Source organism: Loxodonta africana, chromosome 12 (genome assembly GCF_030014295.1).
Source record: "Loxodonta africana isolate mLoxAfr1 chromosome 12, mLoxAfr1.hap2, whole genome shotgun sequence".
Lineage (NCBI taxonomy): Eukaryota > Metazoa > Chordata > Mammalia > Proboscidea > Elephantidae > Loxodonta > Loxodonta africana.
In genome coordinates this window covers 18,401,975-18,416,070 of record NC_087353.1, presented here as the reverse complement: position 1 = coordinate 18,416,070, position 14,096 = coordinate 18,401,975, and the positions used below count along the sequence as shown (strand labels likewise).

The 14,096-nt window shown below is 37.9% G+C and overlaps 1 protein-coding gene across 3 annotated transcripts in view; it reads left to right on the top strand.

Moving 5' to 3' along the window:
- Window positions 1-14,096, top strand: part of MBOAT2 (membrane bound O-acyltransferase domain containing 2) — a 183,057-nt gene that overhangs the window by 74,009 nt on the left and 94,952 nt on the right. For 2 of the 3 annotated variants that reach the window (XM_064295007.1, XM_064295009.1), the window contains exon 2: window positions 7,616-7,761. In XM_064295007.1, the coding sequence (XP_064151077.1) occupies window positions 7,616-7,761 (146 nt within the window). Of the gene's footprint in view, window positions 1-7,270; window positions 7,382-7,615; window positions 7,762-14,096 lie in introns of those variants that run through there. The other variant, XM_064295008.1, reaches the window with a different exon arrangement.

Genomic DNA, 14,096 nt, shown 5'->3' with positions numbered 1-14,096 from the left:
GACATGTAATAAAATTTATTACACAGAATTGGGAAATGTTAGCACTGGGAGTTCTAAGATACTTGGTTTATGTTGGCAATAAAAAGCCAAAAAACCCACTGCCATCGAGTCAATTCTGACTCATAGTGACCCTATAGGACAGAGTACAACTGCCCCCATCGGGTTTCCAAGGCTGTAAATCTTTTCAGAAGCAGACTGCCACATCTTTCTGGTGGATTTGAACTGCCACCCTTTTGGTTAGCAGCCTGAGCTCTTAACCTAACTGCACCACCAGGGCTTCTCATGTAGGCAGTAGATGGCCATAAATGTTTTAATGCTGTAAACGGAAAAATCAGAATTCCGGGTTTCTCCCAATGATGTGATCACACTTGAACTATTTTCTCCTTTTTTTTAAAATTAAATAACCCATGAAATACGTAAATATGTGTCTGTGTGGTTAAATAATACAGTTGTACATATAGAATAAAAAGCACACAAACCATAAAGGAAACCTCAGTTGGCAAAGACACTATACACAAAGATAAAAGGCAAGCTGTAGACAGAGAAGCTATTTGCCAAAGTTTAGTTTCCAATATATAAAGGACTCTTTAAATATTAAATATGAAAAAGACGACACAGTGAAAAATGGGCAAAAATATAAAGAGGAAACGCAGTTTCCAATAAACATACAAAAAATGTACAGCCTCACTAGTAATCAGGGGACATACAGATTAAAAAACAGTGAGATGCTGTCTGACATCCATCAGCTTGGCAGAAATTGGGAATCTGACAGAACCAACTGTTGTGAAGAACATGGAGCAGTGAGAGCTCACACTGCCAGTGGGAGTGTAAATTGGCCAGGCTGCTTAGGAGAGCAGCTTAACAGTATATCTAGTCAAGTGAAGGTATACCTAGTCTAGTCCAGGTATTGCAGGTATGGAATACTCTACAGCAGGTATCTACATGGTTAAATGTCAATAACATAATGTTAAGTGAAAAAAAAATGCAGGAGCTTGTATTCAGTCTTGTGCCATTTTATAAAGTTTAACATATTCAGAGCAATACAATATGCAAATTATACAGTTGGTAAAAATACAAAAATACGCACGAGAAAACTTCAAACCAACTTAAGGCTAGTGATTACTCTTGGGAGAATGAATGGAATAGAATCAGAGGTTTCAGTTGTACGTGTAATATTGGAAATGTTGGGATATTTCAAGCCTCACTTCCTTTTCTCTTACCTCCTTCCTGGAGGCGACCGCGTCTAACAGCTTAGTGTCTAGTATTTTGTGCGTGAGCCTATGGAAGCAGACTAGTAAGTGGTTAACAGCATGGGCTCTGGAGTAAGGATGTCTGGGTTTTGAATCTTGCCTGGTTGCACAGATGGTTTTGAGGATTAAATGAAATCATCCTTACACATAGCACTGTGCCTAGCGCACACCTAGGGTTTGTTGAGCACAACTATTAGTGAAATATATATAAATAGAATATATTGATACTGTATTAATGTCTAGCATGTAGTAGGCTCACAGTAAGTACAGAATAAACATGTAGAATGAATGAGTGTATACATAAATAGCTTGGATTTTTCTTCTCCTGCAGTTTTCCCTTGTTATTTAAAACTATATCGTGGTGACCTTCCATGTCAAAATATATCAATCTACCCAATTATTTTACCAGTTCTTTTTAATTAATTTTTAGTTTCTGTGAATTGTTCCTTTATCTTCTCATTTTTGAATTGGTGTGTTTTCCTATTGATTTTTAGGAGCTCTTTTCTACATTTTGAATACTAATCATATATACATACATACTTTTCAGACTGTTGCTTATCTTTTAAGTTTGCTTACAGTGTTCTTTCGTTTCGTAGAAGTTTTTAATTTTATATAGTAAATCTGTTCATTACATAAAATCAGTGTTATTATTTGTTACCTAAAATAAGATTACATACCCTTTTATATTCCTGTTTCGGACATATAAAGTTTTAGTTAAATCAGCTCAGGATAGGCTAGGTTTTGCTGCGGTAACAAACCATCCTCAAATCATCTGCCTGGAAGAAGAGAACCTGACGTAGGTGTATAGCACTGATGACCACCACAGTTGTGTATAGATTGTTAGTCATTTGGAATTTATTTTTAAATGTAAGAGGTAGTATGTGTAATGGTCAGGAATTCGGGCTGTAGATCCAGGCTGATCTGTAACTTAGTTATCGTCGTTAAACTGTTTCTGTCAGGTTTCTTCATCTGTAAGATGGCAATAATAGTATTTCCCTCATAGAGTTGTTGTGAGGATTAAATGAGATTATAATTGTGAAGTGCCTGTAACAGTTGTGTCAGTTTGTATTCTCTGAGGAGCTGAGGAACAATTAGATGAGCAAGAGATTTGTTGGGGAAAAACCTGTGAGGGTAGAACGAGAGGGAGCTGTGAGAGGGAGCTGTCAGACGGAGCCTAACCCTCGTGGAGGAGAGGGAAGGAAGAGTCTTAGACTGCGGTGCAGGCGTTAAGAAAGTTCGCGGTAAAGGCGATGGAGAGTCCTCAAGCCAGAGTCACCTGTCAGAGGAGTTTGCGTCTCCTAGAAATGGGCCTGTTTAGTTTCCCTGCCACGCTTCTTTGCTGGGAGCAGCCTGTGGGAAGTGTGGCCTTGGCATGTACCTGGTGATGGGTTTCAAGAGTGCAGCAACCTAGGTTATGAACCTGGGGTATAACTTTTTTTCCAAAATGAAAGCCAGTTGCCCCAGTTAATTTGATTATACCGCTTTTTTCTACTGATAGGAAATGCTTCCTTGCTGTGAGATGTACACTGTTTGCTTAATGGTCCCCTGCTGATGCACACTGTTCATGTCCGTTTCACACAGTGCTGCAGTGAGCCCTCTTGAATGCATAACTCTCTTGTGCATTTGTGTACTTGTATCTGGGATAGACTTCCAGATGTTGGATTTCTTGGTAATGGATATTGCACTCTTAAGTTTTGAAGACTGTTGTCAGATTTCCTTTAGAGAGCTTCACCAAGTTAAAACGTCACCAACAGCATGGAAAGTGTCAGCCCCCTCATTCCCTCCACAACGTGGTGCTTAAATGTGCACTTCTTTAATTATGGTCGAGAGAGAATAGTTTTTCAAAATTTTATTGGACATTTACATTTCTTTGTCAGTTGTTCATTCATGCTTTTACCCCGATTTTCTGTTGGATTGTTCATACTTTTTCTTGCGGATGTGTAGTTCTTTGTATATTAAATAAGCGATTCCGTTTCCTGTCATATGTTTTGCAATTACTTTTCCCCACTTCTTTTTTGTAATTTGACTTTTTTTCTTACACATTTTTTTCCATATGTAGCTTTTAAATCTTTGTATGGTAAAACCTATCAATCTTTTCTTTTATGACATCTGCTTTTAAAACCTTTTTTTTTTTTTTTTAATGACTTCAGCTTTTTTTTTTTCACTTCCTAAATGCTTTTACAAATTTATTTGGGGAGTTTTTAAGAATTTCTTTGTCGTTGAAAGTTAAGAATTCTTGTTGCTATCAGCATAAAGTGGCATAAATTACTGTGGGCCTTCAAGCTGCCCCTAGACTCGAACTTAATTGTTGAATTGAGTCAAGTCACTTGGTGTTGAAGAAACCACTTTTCTTACCACTTCCTGTGGCGTAGTGGTTAAGTGCTACAGCTGCTTAACCAAAAGGTCAGCAGTTCAAATCCATCAGGCACTTCTTGGAAACCCTGTGGAGCAGTTCTCCTTGCTGGGGTAGCTCTACTTGCTATGGGTCAGAATCAACTCGACAGCAACGGGTTTGGTTTTTTGGTTTCTGGTATATCTAAAATGATTGCTTTTTTGTGTAAAATTATGGGTTATAAGTAAGTCTTAAATTAGCTAAGAATTTTCATTCTTGCTCCTCTCTTCCCTCCTGTGCCCTGTCTTCCTCCCCACCCTTCACTTTCTAATTTAAAAAACCAGACCAAACCCTTTGCCTTTGAGTCGATTCTGCCTCATAGTGATCTCCCAGGACAGAGTAGAACTGCCTCACGGGGTTTCCAAGGAGTGGCTGGTGGATTTGAACTGCCAGCCTTTTGGTAAGCAACTGAGCTCTTAACCACTGTGCCACCACAGCTCCACTCCCTGATTACTGGGGGCAATTTTAAAATGTTTGTTGTTGGTTTTTTTTTTTTTTTTTTAAGACACACCATTTCATATGGTAGGTCTTTTGAGTAGGTATATTTCCAACAAAACAGTTTTGAAAAAGAAACATGAAATCTTTTTAGTCTGAATTTCTTTGTATTTAGAAAAAAACTTTTATAGAAAAGTTGATCTATAACAAACCAGAATAAATGTATACTAACTCTACATAGGGTATTTTTGGTCATGTTTACTAGATCCAGGAAGGAGCCTTTTGTTGATGTTTTGTTGAATAGAATGGCAGTATTTGACAGAACATCTTTTTAAAAGTCTTGCCTGTAGCAATCAAGTTTGACCTTTAGGTATTCTCTGGAAGCAGCAGCTGGCCTAGCAGAGGCAGCTGTGAAACCCCACAGGCTCATAAGTCAGTCAGGCTTGGGTTTGAGTCTGGTACAACCTCTTATTCTACGTGACCTTAAACTATTTACCTAAATTTGTTGAGTAAAATGGAGGAAATAGCACCTGTTTGTTCTAAGGACTAAAGGAAATCATCAGTTAAATAGCCGGCACACGATGAATGGTGATTAACTCCATAAATTGTAGCAGTTAGTCTTCAGGGCAGAGATGACTGTTTAGACTTTTGAGAGGGACACGCTTCTGTGTTCTGTCTTGGTATCTCTCCCGCCCCCTAGCCCAGCCCTACCCTACCCGTGAAAGGATGACTAAGATATGGCTTTGGTTTGGGAAAATTTTACATTTAGGATCTTTGTTGTTGTTAGGTGCTGCTGAGTTGGTTCTGACTTATAGCGAGCCTGTGCCCAACAAAATGAAACACTGCCCGTTCCTGCGCCATCCTTAAAATCGTTATGGTTGAGCTCATTGTTGCAGCTACTGTGTCATTCCACCGCATTGAGGGTCTGCCTCTTTTCTGCTTACCCTGTACATTGCCAAGCATGATGTCCTTCCCCAGGGACTGATCGCTTTTAACAAAGTGTCCAAAGTATGTAAGACGCAATCTTGCCATCCTTGCTTCTAAGGACCGTGCTGGTTGTACTTCTTCCCAGACAGATTTGTTTCTTCTTCTGGCAGTCCTTGGTATATTCAGTACCCCTCGCCAACACCACAATTCAAAGGCGTCTTTAAGAACAGTTATTTGAATGGCTCTGTGTGTGTGTGTGTGTGTGCTAGTCTTTTCCGTGCAAAGAAATAGATGGTCTGAAATTCTTTTCCTTGATGGTGTATAGACTTTTTTCTTGATAAGAATTATGCTGCTGCTTCCTCCTGGAATTCCTACCATTGTCTGCCCATCCAAATCCTTCTTATCCTTCAAGGCCAAATACAAGGCTCAAAAACAGGTGCTGCCTTTTGGAGGCTTTTCCTAGGTCGGGGAATCAAGTGCTCCTTCCCCTGGATTTCTCTGGTGCTGTGCCTTAAAAACCAAAAACCAAACCCACTGCTTTTGGGTCGATTCGGACACATAGTGACCCTATAGGACAGAGTAGAACTGCCCCGTAGAGTTTCCAAAGAGCGCCTGGTGGATTCCAACTGCCGACCTCTTGGTTAGCAGGCGTAGCACTTAACCACTACACCACCAGGGCTGTGTCTTAGTGCTTACAAATGTGCATTCTAGTGCTGTGTCTGTAACTCGCTTCTTTTGTTCTTAAGGAACTGGACCACATTTCATGCTTCTTTGTATCTCCTGCACAATTACACTGGCAATTAGTGGCTAGATATGTGAATTATTCTTAAGCTGTGTGATTTGAGACAAGTCACCTAAACACTGAGACTGTTTTCCTCATTAGTAAAATGTGACTTTCCACTGTGGACATTCTACTTGAACTACTCTCACCAAGGTCACCAATAAAGTTGTTATTGCCCAGTTATGTGGCTTGGTTTTGACTTTATGCTCTATGGCATTTGACAACGACCACAGCTTCTTGAAATCCTCTCTTGAGTGCTTCCCTCCCCACAAAGTTAGCTAGTTCTTACACTTCTCAGGAGAGCGCTCCTTCTGCCTGCTGCTATTACTGAGTCTTGGACTTAACCATTGGGGGCCTTTAGGGTTCTGCCCTATGCTTTGCCCCATAAATACTTGCTGATTAAGAGATACCTGGAAGTTTTTAAACAGTAAGAAGTGATGTAGATGTGAGTAGTTATTAATATCAAGAATATTGTTTTTTTTCTGATTTATTTGCTTTTGCTTGATTTTTTCTTCTTTCTCCTATTTTTGAATACTGTTAGAACACTTTAGGAGGGAAAAAGTGCTTATAATCTTTTGGAAAGACATTTTACTTGTATTGAGTTTAACCGTTTTAAAGCACAATGGTCTCTTAGACAATGCACAACAATGTTCAGCTTGTCTTTCTGAAACCTTGTAATGCAAGAAAAAGAACGTAGTTGTCTGTGTCTTTAGGCAGAGATATCTCTATGAATCTATGGAAACATCTACATGTAGATAGTGTGATTTGTTCATAATTTGGGTGCCTGAAAAAGTGATTTGTTTTTGTTGTGATAATTTTTTTTTTTTTTTTACAACTTCATCATGTCAAAAAGGATTTTTTTTTCCTTATAGGTTTTAAAATGTATTTTTCTTTACATTCTGTGAGGGATATATTCCATAAAAGAGAAATGGAGATTTTCCCCCCATCTTTAAATATTCTCAGGGGTTCTTATACTTTTTAGCCTTTTACATTGTCATTTTGCCAGGGCAAAAGAAATCTAGGAAAAAAAGAGCAGCACCTATATCACAATTATATATTTCATTTCTGCAAGTTAAGGGCAATGTAACTCTTAGCAGGTAATGAGTAAATTTAAAAATTAACATTTTCCCTCTTGCCTTTCTGAAAGTTACTTTGTCTATTAACTTTCTACTGTTTGCCTCACAAACCAATCCTTGATATACCTCAGAGCTAGGATATTTGTTTTCCACTTTTTGACAAGTGGTAATTTTTGAAGCAGCAGACTCCCTTTCACTTCCACCCTACCCCTACAAATGGCTACAGAATTCCAAGTGGATGAGAATGAATTTGACCAAGACTCTCAGTCCCTGAACTCTCGTACCCCTGAGATCTTGACCCTATGCCAGAGCATTTTGGAGAAACTCTGAGCAGTTTTTCCTACCACTTTCAGAATTAAAAAAAAAAAAATTTTTTTTTTTCCAGAATTGCCTAACTAGTTAAACCAATTTTCTTTTTCCCTTAAACCAGTAGGGCTACCCTGTGCTTTCTCTTTCTATGTTCTGCAGCCCGAGTATCCCCGATTCTTCCAGGTGCCCTTCCGTGCCTTTCCCCACACTGGTGGGTGCCACATGCCCCCTGCCACGTGTAGCACAAACAGTATGCATTTGACTGTCACTTTGAACTTGAGGCTGTCATTCATGGAAAGGCCCCTGATGTTTGGTGTTTGTTTTTGGAAACTGGAAGAGCTTCATTTTGTGTAACCTTGGGATTTTTGTCCTGAGAATTTAAATGTATTATCATGTGAAACATTTAAGTCTGTTGCTAATATGAAATTTTAATTTTTCTTTACAGGTCAACTTTGTAGTGTGCCAACTCTTTGCCTTGCTAGCAGCCATTTGGTTTCGAATTTATCTACGTTCAAGCAAAACTAGCTCTTTTATAAGACATGTAGTTGCTACTCTTTTGGGCCTTTATCTTGCACTTTTTTGCTTCGGATGGTAAGTAATTATTTTGATCCTATCTAAATGGATGTATTTGAGATTTGAGTATGTAGAAAGATATGCTATTTAGGTTGTTCTTATATTTACTTATAAGGCTTTTTCTCATAGGCTATCTTTTATTTTTATTTTTAATACAAAAAAATAAAAAGTAGGGCTTTCAATTTTTACAGACTATGCTTTCTCCAAAGTCTGGTTTTCAGAGGGAACTATTTAATATTTATAATTTATGAAAAAAGACAGATAAAGAAAAAGCATATAAAGATGTTTTATTCTCTCATGACTAGTATTTTTCACCTCTTTTGCATTTCTTTTATGCCAAGACAAACCATTAAAATACATAAACACACACAGACATATGTGCATATATATATACCTCCCCTCCCCCCTGCAAGTGACTTTTAAGAGTCTGGTAAAGCTCATTAGTAGAACTCTAACCATTTCCTAGACTCCACCATTAATGAAAATGGTTTGTTCGTTTGTTTTTGGTGTGGAAGAATTATTTATGATGGAAAGGTTTTATATATGACCCTTCAGATGAGGGGTGGATGTGTGTGTGTGTATGCACGTGCCCAAGGTTATGTACGTGTGCTTCTTTAGTCACCCCCCTTTTTCAGTTGACAGGGCTACCCCAAAAGCTGAAAGTACAGAAACATCACACTTCCTGTTTAGCACAGGTCACTGCAATGTGTTGAAGTCAGGAGACTAGCACACTGTCTTGGCAAAGCAGCAAGAGACTCTCAGTGGAAGGCCTTCTTTGTAATTTCTTTAGGAGTTTCCTTTCTTAAGTGAGAGCTTATGCTCCTTGCTCATTTGCCATATTGTTTGCACACTTGTAGATGAGGATTTCTAGGTTTCTTTTCTGTAGACTGGAAACCCTGGTGGTGTAGTGGTTAAGTGCTACGGCTGCTAACCAAAAGGTTGGCAGTTCGAATCCTCCAGGCGCTCCTTGGAAGCTCTACAGGGCAGTTCTACTCTATCCTATAGGGTCGCTGTGAGTCGGGATCGATTTGACAGCAGTGAGTTTGGTTTGGTTTGGTTTGATTTCTGTAGACTGTTGTTAGAGATGAGAATTCCCTGAAAGGATGAAAATGCACTCCCATGATCTGTAGTTTAGTAGTTGCAGTTGTGGTGTGTAAAATCTGGGGGACTTTGAAAACGCCTCTGTGTCTGTTCGAGCACGTGTTTGTTGAGTCTTCTGAGGGCTGGAATATATTGGTATTTCTTAATGTACCTTGTGCTTCTGGCAGTTCAAATGTTTCCTAGAAACTCATGAAAAACTAGTCAGAGATAATTATTCAGCCTCCACATCTGTGCTATGTGATTGACCAGTCCTGAAAGGGGCACTGCCCATCATGGATACATGTGTAGTCCAAGCATTTAAATATAATCTCTTCAAAATATTTTATGTGATCTTTTTTACTTCCTTGACAGCATCACATTTACATCATCAGAGTTTTCTTCAGTTTCTCAGTGATATTATTTAAAAGTCTTGTAAACCATGCCATGGGGTAGTATGTTTTTTAAACTTTTTTTATTATGGAACTTTTCAAGCACTAAAGTATAGAGAATAGTAACTCTTTGTTACTATGACTGAGGAAGTAGAGTATGCCTTAAAAAATTTTTTTTTTAATTGAGGGAAATTCACATAGCATCCAATTAATCATTTTAAAGTGTCAAATTCAGTGACAGTTAGTACATTCACAGTATTGTACAGCACCGCCTCTATCTAATTCCAAAACATTTTCATCACCCCAAAAGAAAGCATCGTATCCATTAAACAGTTGCTCTTCATTCTCCCCTGGCCTTAGCTGCTGGCAACTACCAATCTGCATTCTGCAACTGTGGATTTATTTATTCTGGACATGTCATACACATGGAATCATACAATACGTGGCTTTTGTGTCTGGCTTCTTTCAGTTAGCGTGATGCTTTCAAGGTTCATCCACAGTATAGCATGTATCAGTATTTCATTCCTTTTTATGATTGAATAATTTTTTATTTTATATACATATATACACCAATTTGTTTATCCATTTATCCGTTGATGAACACTTGGGTCGTTTCCACCTTTTGGCTGTTGAGAATAGTACTGCAACAAACATGTTGTTGTTAGGTGCCGTTGAGTTGGTTCCAACTCATAGCGACCCTATGCACAACAGAACTAAACACTGCCCGGTCCTGCGCCATGCTCACAATTGTTGTTATGCTTGAGCTCATTGTTGGAGCCACTGTGTCAGTCCACCTCCTTGAGGGTCTTCCTCTTTTCCGCTGACCCTGTATTCTGCCAAGCATGATGTCCTTCTCCAGGGACTGTTCCTTCCTGACAACATGTCCAAAGTATATAAGACGCAGTCTTGGCATCCTTGTTTCTAAGGAGCATTCTGGTTGTACTTCTTCTAAGACAGATTTGTTCGTTCTTTTGGCAGTCCATGGTGTAATCAATATTCTTCCCCTACACCACATTTCAAAGGCGTCAATTCTTCTTCGGCCTTCCTGATTCGTTGTCCAGCTTTCACATGCATAGGATGTGATTGAAAATATCATGGCTTGGGTCAGGCTCACCTTAGTCTTCAAGGTGAAATCTTTGCCCTTCACCACTTTGAAGAGGTCCTTTGCAGCAGATTTACCCAATGCAGTGCATCTTTTGATTTCTTGACTGGCAATCAACAGCTATAAACATGTATATACATATATTTGTTTGAGTACCTGTTTTCAGTTCTTTTGCATATATACCTAGGAGTGGAATTGCTGTGTCATATGGTAATCCTTTCTTTAACTTTTTGAGAAACTGCCAAACTTTTCCACAGTGACTGAATTATTTTACATTCCCATCAGCCACATACGAGAATTCCAATTTTCCCACATCCGCACCAACACTTGTTATTTTTTTTTTTTTCCTTTTTAAAGTTATTATAGCCATTTTACTGGGTGTGAACTGCTGCCTCATTGTGCTTTTGATTTGCATTTCCCTAATGACTAATGGGAAACACTGGTGGGGTAGTGGTAAGAGCTACGGCAGCTAACCAGAAGGTTGGCAGTTCAAACCACCAGGTACTCCTTGGAAACTGTATGGGGCAGTTCTGCTGTGTCCTATAGGGTCGCTATGAGTCGGAATCGACTTGACAGCAATGGGTTTTTTGGTTTTAATGACTAATGATGTTGAGTATCTTTTCATGTATTGTTGGCTATTTGTATATTTTTTGGAGAAATGTCTAAGTTCTTGGCTCATTTTTTAATTTGATTGTATTTTTGTTGTTGAGTTGTAAGAGTTGTTTATATATTCTGGATGCTAGACCCTCGTCAGATAGATGATTTGCAAATAACTTCTCCCATTCGGTAGATTCTTTTCACTTTCTTGATAGTGTCCTTTGAGGTACAAAAGTTTGTAATTTTGATGAAGTCCAATTTATTTATTTTTTTGCTGCTTCTGTTTCTTGTGTCATATCTAAGAATTCATTGCCAAATCTAAGGCCATGAAGATTTACCCCTATATTTTCTTCTAAGAATTTTATGGTTTTAGCTCTTATAGTTAATTCCATTTTGAGGTAACTTCTGCAGGTGGTATGAGGTGGGGATCCAGCTTCATCCTTTTGCGTGTGGAGATCCAGTTGTCTCAGCATCATTTGTTGACAAGACGATTCTTTCTCCATTGAATGTTCTTGATGCTCTTGTTGAAAACCAACTGGCCATAGATATATATTTCTGTACTCTGAAGTCTGTTCCATTGGTCTATATGTCTGTCTTTGTGCCAGTACCAGATTGTTTTGATTACTACAGCTTTGTAGTTTGTTTTGAAATCCGGAAGTTTGAGTCTTCCAATTTTATTCTTCTTTTTCAAGATTATTTTGGCTCTTTGGAGCCCCTTGCAATTCCATGTGAATTTGAGGATCAGCTTTTCCATTTCTATAAAAAAGGCCATCGGAATTGTGATATGAATTACACTGAATCTGTGGATTGCTTTGTGTAATATTGCCATCTTAAATATTAAGTCTCCCAGTTCAGGAACATTAGAGTATCCTTTTGATTTCCATTTAGCAGTCTTTTGTTGTTGTTCAAAGGCAGCTCTGTCTGCTATTGATTTTGAAAATTTTGCTTTTGGAAGACACATGTTAGCGTCTTGTAAATATAGTTGATCATTTTATCTGCTTCTATTGGGCTTCAGCATTTTTTTTTTTAACTATCATCTGTAAATCTTTAACTGAGAATCAGATTACACTCTTAATTATTTATTTAAATATCTTTGAGAACAGTGTAAGGTAATGGGAAACAGCTTAGACTTCTGAAGTGAGACAGAAATGGAATCCAGCCTGAGTGCCTTGCCCTGCTAGCTGTGTGACTTTGAATATGTCAGTTAACTGCTCTTAGCATCACATTTCTCTTCTGTAAAATGGCACCAAGTGTAGTTTCATAGGATATCGTGAGGACTAAAAGAGGTAATAATATAGAAAGAGCTTAACACAATAGCTAGCTCATTGTGAGCACTGAAAGTTATTCAAGATCAAGACCATTGCAATTATTATCATTTGTCATCAGCATCATCCAGTTAGTTGTCCAGATTGGAAATTTTTGTGTTTATCCAATCCCTGGTATTGACAACACAGTATCAAAATAACCTGTTTATTTGTGTGTCTTTCTGTTTAGACTGGAAGCTCTCTGAGGACAGAGACTATGTTTCATTGACTCTTGTTTTCCCAGTGCCCAGTATAGAGCTTTTCAGAAAGTAGAAATTCAGTAAGGATCAGTTGAACCATCAGTTCAACAAGATCCCGGCCTTTTAAAACACGTTCTCTTTTTTGCTAAAAAGAAATTTTATACCTATCTTTAGGGTGGTTTGAAATTCAAAATAAGTAAAATGTTATATCTAAAAACAAACTAAACTTTTGGGACAAAGAGTTGTTTTGTTTTCAAAGTGCTTAAGCAGCTCGAAAGATTATGATATAGGTTTTGGGGTTCTACCTTATCCCCCTTCCAGTGAGTAAACTGTCCAGAAACAACTTGAGTTTTAATGTCCATTGGAGTACTAAGTAGGTATTTAATCTTAGAATTTAGCTCTGAGATGATGAGGGTTGGATTATAATAAGTAAGGTGTTTTCTATTTCAACCTTTTATTTTACTTAATAGTTGAATGCTTACTATGCCGGTAAGCCGTTCAACACTTTTCATCTGTTATTTCTTAATCCTGAAAAATCATAAGTGGCTAATAGTATGTATTAGTCTCATTTTACTAATGAGCACACACCTTACAGAGATTAAGTTTTTGCTTCTGGCTTTATAACTAATTAGAGTAGCTGAGTATGGGAGATTGTGAAGAGTATCACCAACAATATAATTGAGAGAAAAGTAATTTGATGCCTGTCATGGAGGTCAGTTACAGATAGAGATGGATGTAGATAATCTCCGTGTGGATAAACTTACATTGTTAGAAAAGTCGAGTCTTATACAACAGGAGGCTGCCAAAACGTTATACTGCTCCCAGAGAGATTGCCAAGCACATCATCCCAACAATGATGTTAGGCGAGTGGATACCTTAAGGTGATAACACCCATTGCTGTTGAGTCTATTCTGACTCAAAGCAACCCTATAGTACAGATTAGAACAGCCCCATGGGGTTTCCAAGAAGCAGCTGCTGGACTCAAACTGCCAACCTTTTGGTTAACAGCCAAACTCTTAACCACTGTACACCAGGGCTCCTATAAACCAACCCAGAAGTGAAACCCTTACCTCGTAAAGATGTCATCAGTCCCTCAAGTTACAAGGAAATTTACTTAAAAGGAAAAAAATTTCCCCTAGGAGTTCTCAGAAATGTTTTTTTAAGATAAGTATCTTCAATGAGTTCTACTCTCAATTAGTAAATTCCTTAAAGTATCTTGCAGTCCTCTTAAGCATTTTCACATTAAAAGTTTTTTTTTTTTTTTTTATCTTGCAGTCCTCTTAAGCATTTTCACATTAAGAAGTTTGTTAGTGAATTGTTAATGTTGACAATAAATAGGAGGTAGACAATTAATTTGAAAAGTATGTATTTTAATTTTTTTTTTTGCTTCCTTCTGTTCCAGTTTATACCCATAAATGTTCTTCTGCTTCCTCATAGTCCTCTGATAATAGTACACTCAGGGCCAGTGTTGTTTTCTGGAGTGTGTGTGTGTATGTATGAGAGAGACAGACAGAATGATACACTCTATACAATGGATAAAATAAGTTTCTTCTATGAGTCTGTTTTGGAGACTACTCTGTAATATTTTTATGGAAAAATGTGTGCAAAATTTTAAGTAGCTTTTCCACATTAGAGGTGCCTGTTATTCTATAATGTTAAGCTAAAAAATAATTTTAATCAT